Source organism: Pinus tabuliformis, chromosome Q (genome assembly GCF_031772625.1).
Source record: "Pinus tabuliformis cultivar Carrire ecotype Pingquan chromosome Q, CPIR1, whole genome shotgun sequence".
Classification (NCBI taxonomy): domain Eukaryota; kingdom Viridiplantae; phylum Streptophyta; class Pinopsida; order Pinales; family Pinaceae; genus Pinus; species Pinus tabuliformis.
Genome location: NC_142296.1, coordinates 278,753,004 through 278,767,060, shown reverse-complemented (window position 1 = coordinate 278,767,060; position 14,057 = coordinate 278,753,004). Strand labels below are relative to the sequence as shown.

At 36.5% G+C, this 14,057-nt stretch overlaps 1 protein-coding gene across 1 annotated transcript; it reads left to right on the top strand.

Moving 5' to 3' along the window:
* The first annotated feature begins 10,627 nt into the window (after nucleotides 1-10,627).
* Nucleotides 10,628-11,046, top strand: LOC149219311 (dolichyl-diphosphooligosaccharide--protein glycosyltransferase subunit 4C). Its single transcript, XM_089382567.1, has one exon. The coding sequence runs from the start codon at nucleotides 10,628-10,630 to the stop codon at nucleotides 10,742-10,744; it is 117 nt and encodes a 38-aa protein (XP_089238693.1). The 3' UTR covers nucleotides 10,745-11,046.
* Nucleotides 11,047-14,057: the final 3,011 nt, after the last annotated feature.

The following is a 14,057-nucleotide window of genomic DNA, read 5'->3' as shown; positions in this document are numbered from 1 at the left end:
GATCTGGGATCAATGATACTGGTCTGGGACCAGTGGTAGGAGTTGTACATGCTATGACGCTGACTTCGGGTCGGCTGAGACTGGTCTGGGACCAGTGGTACATACTCCGAGACTGACTTCGTGTCAGTGCAGTACTGGTCTAGGACCAGTGAGAGTGGTACATACTATGACACTGACTTCGGGTCGGTTGAGACCGGTCTGGGACCAGTGGTACACTCTCTGAGACTGCGATACTGGTCTGGGACCAGTGAGAGTCGTACATACTATGACACTGACTTCGGGTCGGTTGAGACTGGTCTGGGACCAGTGATACACTCTCTGAGACTGCGATACTGGTCTGGATACTATGACACTGACTTCGGGTCAGTTGAGACTGGTCTGGGACCAGTGGTACGCACTCTGAGACTAACTTCGAGTTAGTGGAGAATGATATGACTCATTCTCGATCAATTCTTCTTCTTCATAGTTCAGCAGAATTGAGCAGAGCAGAGCTAGCAGAGCCAGCAATGATGAGTAGAGCTGAGCAGAGCACAACTAGCAGAGCCAGCAGCGCTGAGCAGAGCAGAGCTAGCAGAGCCAGCAGCGCTGAGCAAAGCAGAGCTAGGAGAGCCAGCAGAGCTGGGTAGAATAGAGCAGAGCCAGCAGAGCTGAGCAAAGATGGGCAGAGCAGTGCAGGGCACTGATGGCAGAGATAGTACAGTCGTACATATGGATCAGCGGATGGAGTTCTCCCTAGTTGAGAGGGAGTGTTAAATTGGCAACTAGGGCCAAACTCCATGTGGGTTATCTTATTTCTGGCAGCTGATATTTTTATTGGATCCCTCTCGTCGAGAGGTGTAGGATTGATCCAAAGATCATCCGATTCCGATAAGTATTTATGGAGATATGAATTTATTTTGTTTATGTAATTATAGTCAAGCCGACCAGCTCTTATGTAGGCTCTAGAAGCCCAACCGACGTGTCTATTCATCATCCTCATTTTGGTATAAATAGATGAGGATTTGATATCATTTGCACACACGTATTCTTGAGGTGATCTCCTCTCCACGTCTGGGTTTTTGGAGAAGGAGAGAACCAAAAGAATACGCTGGCCTTATGGTGATGCCCTAGCTGCAGGTTGATCTTTGCAGCAAACAGAGACTCCTAGTCATGCCCTAGCCGCAGTCAAGGGAGCTCCTATGTGGTTAAAGTGAGGCCTAATCTACGCTGTCTAGGAAGCCTCTATAACGCAGCTAAGAAAAGAATTATTGCTGAGAAGAACAGGCCCTAACACGCTGTCAAGAAGCCTTATACACTACGCTGTCCAGAAGTAAAATGCAGTCAATGTGATCCCTGGAACAACCGCAGTCATAAAGTCATAATACGCAGATCATTCAACGTAATGCCCTAATTTGGATCCATTGTCATATGGAATCATTACACGCAGTTCATGGACAGTCAACATGATGCCTGGAACAGCCACAGTCATAAAGTCATAACACGCAGTTAATAAAGGGTCCATACGCAGTCATGAAGCTATCTTACACGCTGTTCTTGAAGACACATATATGCTGTTCATCATAAGGATATTCCAATATAAATAGAGACAGACACGCAGATATATGTAGCTGTAAATGGAGACATATACGCTGATATATATAGTCACATATTCCGCTGTAAATAGTAACACCTTATACGCAGGCAGAGGAAAGATTGCTGTAGGTAACAGCATGACAAATTAGGTCTGTTGGCAGCATGATGTATGAATGACCTGTATGATGTATAATGATGGATGATGACATGGAGCATGGACAGCATCATGATGATGATGATGCATATTAGTATGGGCAGCATGATAAGATCATGAACATGAAGGGCAGCATGATAAGATCATGGACATGGGCAGCATGAAGTTGAATGAGAACATGGACATGATGGACAGCAGCATAATGATAATACACATCTGTAAGGACAGCAGCATGATGATGATGCACATTAGTATGGGCAGCATGATAAGATCATGAACATGAAGGGCAGCATGATAAGATCATGGACATGGGCAGCATGATGATTATCATGATTAGTGCAGCATGGTGCAATATGCAGTAGTGCAACTAGAGGACGAGATGCATCATGATGATAGGTATCAGTTGAAGCAGAATGTCTTCAACTGATCTCGTCGTTATAGGAGATGATCTATGCGTAGATCTAGACAAGTCAAAGTGTTGACTTCTGTTGTAATTGTACTCTCTCTCTCTCTCTCTCTTTCTCTGCTGAACTTTGAAGATAAAAGAAGATTTGATCAAAGGGTTTCCCCACACATTGTGGGGTTTGTCCCTGGCTCGCGCCATATCTTGTGTCCTCTTGTCTTGGCTTGTCTTCTGCATATTATATTTATGTTCTATCTGCAGTTTATCGTAATGCTGATGTGATTGCTAACTGTGAAAATTTAAATAAATTGCTCTAGCATAGAACATACCAAAATTTAACAAGATTCCTCAATTATACACTCATCCTACTTCCCATGTATCAACATATCCTCCGAAATTCATTTTTCAATTAACATCAAGCTATGCCCTCCCTCTCAACCAGAAAGCTTCTCTTCATCCTGACTCCCTCTTAATCTTAGGGAGATCTCTTCTATTCAGGCTTCTTCTTAATTCAAGGATATCAACTTCTTCTTTTCGTCATCGGAGAATCATCAGAGTTATCATTGTTCCCATCATGCTTGTCACATCAATGAGCATCTTCACCATATTGAAGATTGTGTACCTACACAACTTAAATAGCAAGTACAACCAAATCTATAGAAGCATGAATTTAGCCATATTAGAATCATGGAAGCATTTCAACTTTATACAGATCAGATACCCAAACTTAATTACAAACAAGAGACATATACTCTTCATCATCTAGCTAGGGACTTTATCATAAACCCTAGACTACTTCATAACACTTTTCATTCCATCTAGGGTGTCGATGTTTCATCCATGGGTATGACATACCTTTCATATAACAAACCCTAGAAACAACTCACACAAATATAGATCTACAAGGCATCTTAACAACCTTTCAAAATTCATATGTTAGATTTGTCACTAGGGATTAATGCAAATCCTAGATTTCAAACAACATAATCAATCAAGGTCAATCACAACTTAGTCATTAACTTGACCAACTTCTACTAGGGTTAGTTCCATCCCCTAGATTTTCAATCAACCATCAATCAATCACTAACATGACTAGCTACCACTAGGGTTAGTTGCAAACCCTAGATTTCCGATCAATCATCAATCCATCCAAAACTCAAATTTCAACAATCTCAAATTATCATATAGTCATCATACATCAGAGATTTCTACTTCAACTAAGGTTCAACTCCAAAACCCTAGAATTCCATTTTCAAAATTTCAACAAAATTGCACAAATCTCAAATTATCATATTTCAAAGATTTTACTTTTCAACAAACTTACACAAATCTCAAATTATCATATTTCAGAGATTTTACTTTGACTAAGGTTCAATTCCAGAGTTCCATATTCACAGACTCAACAATCAATAAATACATAGATCTTAAATTTTTATGTTACACGCACTAGAAAACTTAAACTTCACTAGGGTTTAGCTACAAAACCCTAGATTTCCAAATATCATCATCCTAGAATCTCAAACAGGGACTTCCATTAAATCCTAAAACTTATGACCATCAATGACTAGGTCAACACACATATCTAGGAATTCATAATCAAACATAAGCATATCATATGTCCAACCACATTACTTCAATTTGACCTAGACCAAGCTAGAGTTTCAATCAAAAGGACATATCTATATATGCCTAGATTTCATCATCATGCAAATGCATTTCATATCATGTGTTGGTCAAAACCATCTTCACAATAATATCAAATAAGAGTTAGACACACAACAATCTTGATAGCACTAGGGCTTGATCAGACAAACACAAACATACCAAGGAAAACATTTCTAAGACAATATAAGGTTATTGCTTACACATTCCACCAAACCCTAATGGGCTAGGGTTTCAATGTAGAAACATATCAAAGCCAACAATCACCAAGACTGCAAAGGTTCAGGATTTTAGACCTCATCAGTCAACCCTACCAAGTTAGGTTTTTCTGTTCATACCAGAATCCCAAACATGACAATCAATAAGAACTTCAAATAGCATTTCACAATCACCCTAAGCACTTTAGGGTTTTCAGATATTCACATTAGCATACCCTTCGGTTAGGGTTTGTCCAGAATCTGTCTAGGGTTCTACATAGTCATTCAAGAATATGAGAGGGGTGGGTAGATTTATCAAGAGATGAATCACTGTATTTAAAACATACCTCTGTTTCTTGACAAACCTTGCCGCAAGTGTATCTTGTAGAGTATGGAGTTCTCATTTTTCTTAAGCTGGTACCTTGTGTTCTTCAAACTGAATACTTCTTGTAGGCACCTCAGATCATAGGCAGCTAATCTGAGACATCTTTCCTTCAACGAGTTGTAGACCGGATGAACTACTTCACTGTATATATCACTGCTTCTATATTATCGTGTTTCAATCATAATGAGCCTGAATTCTTCTTCATGATTGCGACTTTACTCTATCTCTGAAGATGTTTTGTCACTGAGTACTTTGCACAAGCACCAAACTTCCTTGTTGAGGTGTATCACTGAGATCTTCTCATGATTTTATCACTGAAAAGATACTGAGATCACTGAGGTTATGCTGAGACTTGTGATAATAACGGTATCGAAAATCTGACTGAAAGATAACTGAGACTGTGGCACTGTGGTGATCCTTCAGCACTGAAATAAGATTGCAGTGAGACTGTGATGGCATCGAAGACAATAGCCCGTATATTTTGTCACTGTAAAGATACCGAAAATAAGTGTCTCTGAAAACTTTATCCAACTGTTCTGAGGTCACTGAAATGTTCCACAGAGACCACTGAAATTGTCTTTGTTGTTTTTCACTGTTACTTATAAAGTTATATACAATTTATAGTGAAGTCACTCCTTTGATGTACTGAGTATTCTCAGAAATGATCCAACTTCTTTCTCCTTCATTATTTAATATGCTCACTGTAATTTTATTAGCCCAGAAGTACCCTTCTTCAAAGTTTAAACTGCTTTGACCATGACCATAGCTCTGATACCATGTTGGAAAAATCAATAGAGGTGGCAATTATAACGATTTTCCATTATGACATTAACTTGTGATGTTTTCATTATTAGTGTCAGATTTTTAATTATCCTTTCTTATCATCAAGATTAATGCCAAACAACAAAAGAAGAGAACACGAGATATAGGCAGTCTGCCAGGGCAAAACCCCCCTCAAGGGGAAACCCAGTCATAAGTTCTTTCTTCAGTAGATTCAAAGTTAAGACGACCAAGACCCTTACATTCGAGACTACCTCCATCAAGTCACCCTTCTTCCTTTCATTGTGTTACCATCAAATACATCATCACTGCAATATCTCTGAGGTGATAGGCTTTAATTCTGTGGTGGCACCGAGCCCACCATGCTGTAGTTACACCAAGGCACCGAACTGTGGTAGACTGAACAATCCGCATCCCTTAACTGTGACAACAACGAGGATATGTCTCACTGAGACCCGAACTCCTCACTGTAATCAACACTGAAACTTCCTCTGAGATATTACTGAAACTCCAACAATCTGCATCCCTTAACTGTGACAGCAACGAGGAAATGTCTCACTGAGACCCGAACTCCTCACTGTAATCAGCACTGAAACTCCCTATGAGATTTCACCGAAACTCCAACTGAGATATACCGAAAAAACCCTCTCTGTGATCACTGAAATTTCTGTGATTGCAAGCTCTGAAATTGGTGAAATGCGAAGATCCTACACAGGTATATATAGTGTTTTGTCCGTCCTAAAATGAGCTGACATGTAATATGAAGAGATGTGTCCTTTAATTGAGCTGACATGAGTTCTTTTGATTATAATTCTCGAGGCTGACTTGAAGACTTTGATGAAGACTTTCTTGAGGACGTTGAAGAGGTCGAGAAGAATACTTTGCTGAAGGGGATGACTTGATGGAGGAGTCAAACAATAAATGACTTTGACAAATAACCTAAAGCCTACAATGGAGGCTTGAGCTAATACAAATGACCCAAGCATGAAACCCATGCTTTAATAAGTCAATTTCAATAATAATAACAATAAAATTCCTTTTGACAAATATATTACATTTTGACTCAAGTACATTATTGAAGACCGAACATAGTTACATTTTCCAACAGTGCGCAGTACCAGTTTGGGCCAGTATTTCCTCCAGATCAGAGCTGTACTACATGGGGTTTGCATAGCAAGCCCAGGTTCCAAAATTTCAGCTCATTTTATGTACTCTTTAATCATAAAAGTAATAAAATGGCTCAGATTGTGTTGTTGGACATTTTGGTGTTTTAATTATTGTGTATGAGTTCCAGTTTATTTACTGTTCCTAGTCCATTGCTTGGTATTAGCTGTTAAATTCCAATTAGGAATATTACAATTTAAAAGATTATAGAAACCTTAGTCATGCAAATAAACTTCTATAAGTTAATTTCATTAAGAGGTACTTTCTACATCCTAGATAGATGTATCATGTATCCTTCTCAACACTAGATTTTTCAATCATAGAGAGGGATGAAATCCCTCGATTGACAAAAATTGAGGAAAGGTTTACACATTAAGAGATTTGATCTCTCTTGACACTTGATAGATCTAGAATTAAAATGAATTTAGATTAGGGAATAGAATCATTGAGAGTATTTTATTTTGCTATATAGAAACATAATTTAATTGAGGAGGAGGCATCATTAATAAAAAAAGCTGATTGCTTTTTTTAGTACGAGACAAGGTTGATTTGCTAAATAGTTTTCTTCGGGTGGGTGGTACTTTCATTTGTGTGGTACTTCCATCAGATTTTGACTTCGATCACTCTGAGTTCACGATCTGATTCCACTCTTGATTTCCCTTTAGAATAGTACAAAGATGGACAAGGGACCAGGGTCGTGCTTTGCAAGGAAGGATGATGAAAAAGAATTGATATCGGCAAGGAAGGAAAGTAACGCACTTTGGATAGCCTGTCCATCTTTTATGAAAAACTATTCACCTCATTTCGATCACCAGCCTCTCACTTTTATCACTAGAGTGTAAGGGCGTAAGAAGAGCATCAAGGGCATAAGGGCGATAGGGAGTTGTAGCCGAATGTTTCGAGGAAAAAGTAGAACAACCTATTTAGCCAAGGTAAGTGTTACGTGACAGGGGTATTCGAAACTTTATAGTGACCCACACAACTTTGTGATTTACCGGATAAGGATTTTGGATTTACTCCTTGTACATTTTACTTTTATCCATTCTTATGGTTCGGGCTTCAGGGTTTTAATTTAGTCTTAGTATAGATCAATGCTTTACATTATCTTCCTTTATATAGGAGTCATTCTTGTGCTCGTACATTGTTTCAACACTATTGAACTCAACATTCCCGTTGACCTACTTTTGTGGTAATTTGTCGGGCATTAATAAAATAATCTTATCTTATCCTGTCACCAAAATGATACAAGCCAATACATTAAAGCAGCACTTTGTCCAGTAAGGGGCTTTGTAAAGACTTCCCTGGGGTTTGTTTCTAAGAGTTATTTTTTCTGTTTATTCTCTTTCTAATTACCAAAGTGAGACAAGTCAATGTATTCTTTCTTTAGTTTGAGTAGGGACATTTCATTGGGAGATTATTCTCCTTAATAAATGGGAACCCTGTATCAAGAATGATCCTCTTCACATGTGGCAATCTTATGCATACATAAAATCATACATTTGTCTTTTGTAAACCTTATGTTTAATGGCAATTATTACCATTCCATTTGGGAACATTCTACAGCAGGTAACTACCTAAGCAATCTACAAACTTACAAAGTCCAGTCGCAATCCATTTCTATAAGGCTAAGAACAAGCATCCACTCGACTCAAATCTGATTTTCCATGCCCCCAGGTTCATTGGGTTGCTTTCAGTAGGGTAATGGAACAAGGGAGCTAAATTCAAATGAAAATGAGTGTAATGACAATGCAGAGACGACTCAGAAGATGCCTTTTTCAAAAACATCTTTTAGTGTCTATATGGGAAAGTTACAAGTTGCTGTTCAGTGTTAGTTCATTCTACCATTTCCAATGCAAAAATTTTAAAATGTGCATGGCCTCTGAAGGAGTTAAGGATGGGAATGAGCCTACCTTTTGACCATGCTTGCAATTATTTAAAGAGTGCAAAATTGCATTGAAAAGGGAATTGATTCTCATCTGCAAGGTGAATGGGTTTCTCACACGAGGTCATGGGTTGAACTCATAAATGCTTGAAGGCCACCTATTGCATGATGAACGCTATTATTAGATGAACATATCCATGTATTAGCCTCCATAGTCCTTTTGTTTACTGAGCATGCTCGGGTGTAGCCTATGTATGTCTAATGAGGCATTTTTCTTGACCTCCATTTGACAAAACAAGGTGTATTCATTAAATACATATTATATGCCCATTGCTTTTTATATGTATGAACATCTGTCAAACAGGCACAACTTATTTGTAATCTATTTATTGAAGTGCATAATTGCCAGTTGAACCTATAGAACCAATTGTAAATGTTGGTCCTGTTTCAAGACTATTCATTTTTACTAGGGCACAGCTAGAACAATTTTCTTGCACAATTTAACAGCTTCAAATAATCATCATTCACATTAGGTTTCATGTAGCATTTTTCATCATGAAGCAGTAATAAGAAAATCCATTCATAAGCATGATAGAGCAGAAGAAAATCACAGCAGAAACACCAAGAAACCATGAGACAAGAGACACAGAAATTAGGCCCGAGGCCAGGGCAAAACCCACAAGGGGAAAACCCAGAAATTTTTCCTTACGCGAGAGAGAGAGAACTCAATATACATCAGTACATCAGAAACACCATCATCAAGATAATAACCCAACAAATACCCAAGAATAAGAGATATGCCAAGCCAAGTCTTTTTCCTCCTCTACTACGCTGGAACAGGGCTCATGAGAAGATAGATCGATGTGTCCAAATGATGGAGGAAGCATCTCTTTATATAGACCTTTGTGGGGGTCAAATGGGTGCCTCTTAAGGCCCAGCCAACCTAAGACAATTTGAGGCCGACTTGAAAATTTGGAGGGAAAATAATAAAATCAAATTTACAAATTTAATTTTTTTTCTTCCTTTAAATTTTTTTATTGATGGAAATGCCGGCCATGGCTACAATTTTCAACAAGGACTTCCAATGCTCATCTTTCTTGTTGTGCTTTCATTTATAACTGTTCTTTGCAACTATTTATGCATTTCAAGTATGGAATATTTCTACAGCCTTCTCTATAGGTGAAGAGGCGTCATAGGTTGGGATATGTTGGGATTTGGGTAGCTTTTTGTCTAATCTTGACTTTTTTCCATTGGCGATGTTATGGCTTACTTAGTGCCTGTCTATGATTTTCTTCCGTTCCTTAATTTATTAGTTGGGGAACAGGCTCTTTGTTTTCCATTGCCCAGTTTAAGCATATCTTATCATCTGGTTTTTGTTTCTGTAATTTAGTATACTGGAGTCCTTTCGTTGCAATGAAAATTTAAAATGTTTTTATTTTATATTATCCTATTTGGTTGGATCTTGCATTATGGGGGTGCTTTCTTTGTATCAAGTGTTGTAGTGAAACATGTTCATGCATGCATGGCAAATTGTAGCTTGATAATTGTCTTTTGCTGGTGATGAGATTTGTTCCAGACCATTGTCAGAATGAAAGCCTAAGGTTCTCGTTTCTATTTTTTTTAATGGTACAACCCCTTTTTAATCCAGAGTGGGTGCTCAACTATGGCCAAATGGCTTCATTAATAGTTGACTACATTAACATAGCAACACGGCCACACTAATATGGCTGTCTCTGTGGGTTTTGAACCCTAGTCTCCTTCAGGTTTGAATTAGTACGACTAGCTTGATCCTGTATTCGATATTATGATCTAAATAAGGTTTTATAGTTTTTCAATTTAGTTCTGTCAGCATTACACCTCGCATCTATTTTTTTCCCCTTTTTTCAAATCCTTTAGCATCCAAATGCAATTTAATTTGTTTTTATTGCTTGTGGTTCTAAACTTCTAAAAGCTAAGCTATTCCTATTTCCTTTTCTTTCATCAGTGTTTTCTTTTTATCCTTAGTTCAGATAAGTTCAGTTTCTTCTTTAATCAGAGGATGATGCAATCATAATAAAATGTTAAGAGTGGAATTTGACTTCAAATGTGGCACAAAGTCATGGTCCTGAATGTAGCATGTTACCAACTTTGCCTTATTATTTTTAATCACAGTATGGATATCCAAGTTATGATTTTCGTTGCATTCAACTGTTTATAAGGAGTAAAGTACTTTCCTTTTCCTTTTAGTTGTCCATCAATAAGAGATTTATAAATTTGATGTTTTTTTTAAAGAAATGATACTATGTAACTCGTACATATAATGTCCATGTTATGTTGCTCTTGTGATGTTCGATGAATAAATCATTATGACCATGGGATTTCCTAACATTCTATTTTTATTATTAGATGTCTTTAAGAAACTCTGCTAATTTTTTGTTTGTTATCACAGATGATTGATGATCAGGACCTTGGATTTTTTGCAAATTTTTTGGGTATTTTCATCTTTGTTTTAGTGGTTGCTTACCACTATGTGATAGCTGATCCCAAGTATGAGTCAGGTTTATAATAACCTGAATACTGTCATGGGAATCGATTGTGACATCTCTGAAGGCAACAAGGACCAACCAAAGACGTAGCATTTACATTATGCCTTTCTCTTGAAAATTTTGTTTACAGATTTACAAAACATGGAAAGATGGTAGTCCTCGACGTGATTTGATTTTGCATGCCACTGATTTTGATGAAGTAAAAGTCCTTATTGTTGATTAGATATATTTTGAAAATTTCCTAGTAAAGCCATAATTCTGAAAATTTTATCATACACCAGGAAATATGACAATGCAATAGTAATCGGAAGAGTTAAATTCATCATCGGTGCGTATGTCATAGTTTTTCTTTCTCAGACATGTCAATATATTAGTTTTTGTTATTCCAGTGAGTTTTGACTTAATATCTCGTGGCATTGTTTTTCTATTGAAAACATAGAAAAGTAAATCATGCGTAGGCCTATAGGTAGTTAGGTAGATTGCAATAAAACATTTTATTCGAAAGACTCTTCAAATATTCAGAATTAACTACCTACTTCCTCTTATAATGTCTACAAAATTAGGAAATTATTCATCATTCATTGGATGGCCAAACTGCTTTAGAATTATATTATAATTTCTTGTAGTAAGAGACGCAAACTAGAAACAAGGAGACTATTTTTACAGGAGTAACATACAAGGAGAAGAATGAATCAAGCCCAAATTCTTCAAATACGCTAGACAATTATAATTGCTAAATGCATGATTTAAGTTCATTTTCTTACTTTATGACAGTTTTGATTTTTGTTTTAAATCATTTTCCACAAGGTATGATTTCTATTTCAATTAGACAATAAAGATATGCTAGAATGATCATGTGGCATATTTATAAAGTTGTCCAGTGAGTTGTACATTCCGAGGTTCATCTTTATCGGTTATATTCTTCTAGTCGTCAAGCTGTTCATCTTTGTGAACTCTACTCTTGTGATAGTTGATCTTTGAGTCATCATTCATTTGGATCTCATGCCCAAGGTGATAGTGGCTTTCCAAGTTTGCTACCATTTCAGTTTTATGCTTAGGCTCTTTATTGTTATAATATGCTATTGTTTTTTACACCAAAAAGTGCCACTGGAAAAGGATTATACGTTGTTATCACACCGAGGAATCCTATTCTCTATACGGAAGACGATAAGCATGTACACTATTGTGAGGTGTGAAGTATGATTGGCTGCATAGCATTCGTAAAAGCTAACATCCTTTGTATGGTTCTAAAAAACAGGAGTCGACAATCCACATTTATTTGTTAAATTACTTTTCAAGAAAAGAGATTCAAATTTTAAATTACGATAGTTTTGCCAACCTTTATCATGGGGTAGAAGCCCTCATTTCAGTCCTCTTTATTGTCATGTTTGGCAACGCATTATTAGTGTTGAATTTATTAAAATTTTTATGAATGGTTTTTAGGTGAATTTAAATTTACCAAGAAAGTACAAGGATTTTAAAAATAAATATACAAGGTTGTAGTAGAGATCTTCTTTATAGCTATAAGATACATTGAGAAAATAGTAGGAGAAAAGCTTAAAACATAAAACTATTTTAGCACTGAATTGCTATCGCAAAGGTGGTCATATTCTTGGAAACAAAAAAAAACGTTGGAGGTTGTGGAAAATATAGGGGTATTATTGATTATGGACCCTTCAATGAGGGGTCCAAGTGGAAATATGCACTGGAATTAAGGTGCTTGACACTTGTTTCCCAATGAAATTTTAAATGTCCTTTGCATTCTATGGAAATTTGTGAAACTTGTATAAAAGGTGAAGTTGATGATTGATAGCAACATGTTCATCATGATAATGTGAAAGCAAATTGTTGATTAATTTTGGTACTCAATTTGTATATGTACGTTGCATAATTTTATTCGGAGCGGGGCATATGAAAGTTCCAATGTGCATATGTAAATGTATCCTCTTTGTAGACATTTTTGTAGTTGTCAAATTCTTAAATGCCCTATGTGATGTTCCATGACTAGCTTTAAATCAAGGCAATGTTGCTTCTAAAATTGGTTGTCAGCAATTTTAACTCACCAATGCAATATGCAGGCCATGGTTTGAACTCAAAATAAATGCTAAGTACTCTAAAATAGGTTGAAGGATTGGGAGTGATTTGGCATATATGTCCATTTTAGGTTTGCTTTGAATTATGTAATTCAAACTTTTTTGCTGGATCCCCTCGTGATTTGTGGGAATGTGGTATTAATAAGATTTAGGCTTGCATGAATTGTTAGAGTTCAATAGTTTTATAACGTATATGGAAAAGAAGAAAATAAAGCTTCGTTAATAAAACATGACCCAATTTATTCTTTATTTATTATGATGTTGCTAATCTATGCAAGTCTCGATATGTGGATCACTTCATATGTTGGTAAGATTGAAGTTGTTAGGGTCTTATCCTAACTACTTCTATGAAGAATTTCTTAGGATTTAGTTAATTAATGTATGAAACATCTTTCTACTAGGTAGTTATTATGGTTATACAAATCAAATATTAAAATCATCATTCTTTACTTTGTAAATGATAAATAAGCTTCTAACTGAAGTAACATTTAGAATCATTTCTTTTGGAATGGTTTTTATCAAGTGAAAGAGTCAAAAGTATTGCTTCAACTTAGGTAAGCGCTTTAAATTACGTTGCTTTAAATAGAATATCAACATAGATCCATCTTAACGTTGAATCTATCATGTATTGAGAGCAGTCATCTAGTTGTTCCCTTGTACACCTCTATGTTTAACCTAGTAAGCAATATTGGTCTTTGCACATACCCTCAAGTACATTGAAAACTACCTAGGCATACCTAAAACCACCCCTACAAAAGCATTTCAATCATTTGTTGCTATAGTATTTCAAGCACAACATTAGGGAAATCACTCTCATGTACCAAGGAACTGGGTAGTGTAGCTAACAATATGGTGGATCCTTCTTAGAGCTATTAAAGATTGATTGAGTATTATTGTTGGAGACCCTAATGTATATTAAAGATCTATGGTCTTTGACACTTCTTTTTTCATATGATCTTATCAAATGCTCACCTTTGTATTACATTATAGAATTTGACAATTTCATCTATATAATAATCTTCACCAATTCCTCAACAATAAAACACAAAGGAGTTTAGAGCCTTGCTCAAACATTTTGGGGTACCTATCTCAAAACAATCTTTACATAGAGCTTATTCCATTGGTGTAGCTCTTTGGTAAGCCTCCCAGTGGACCCAAATGATTCCATTGTTGTGTTTAGAATAGAGAACATACTCAACAACTTGGAAGACAAACTCGATAAACTCTCATTCAAAACATC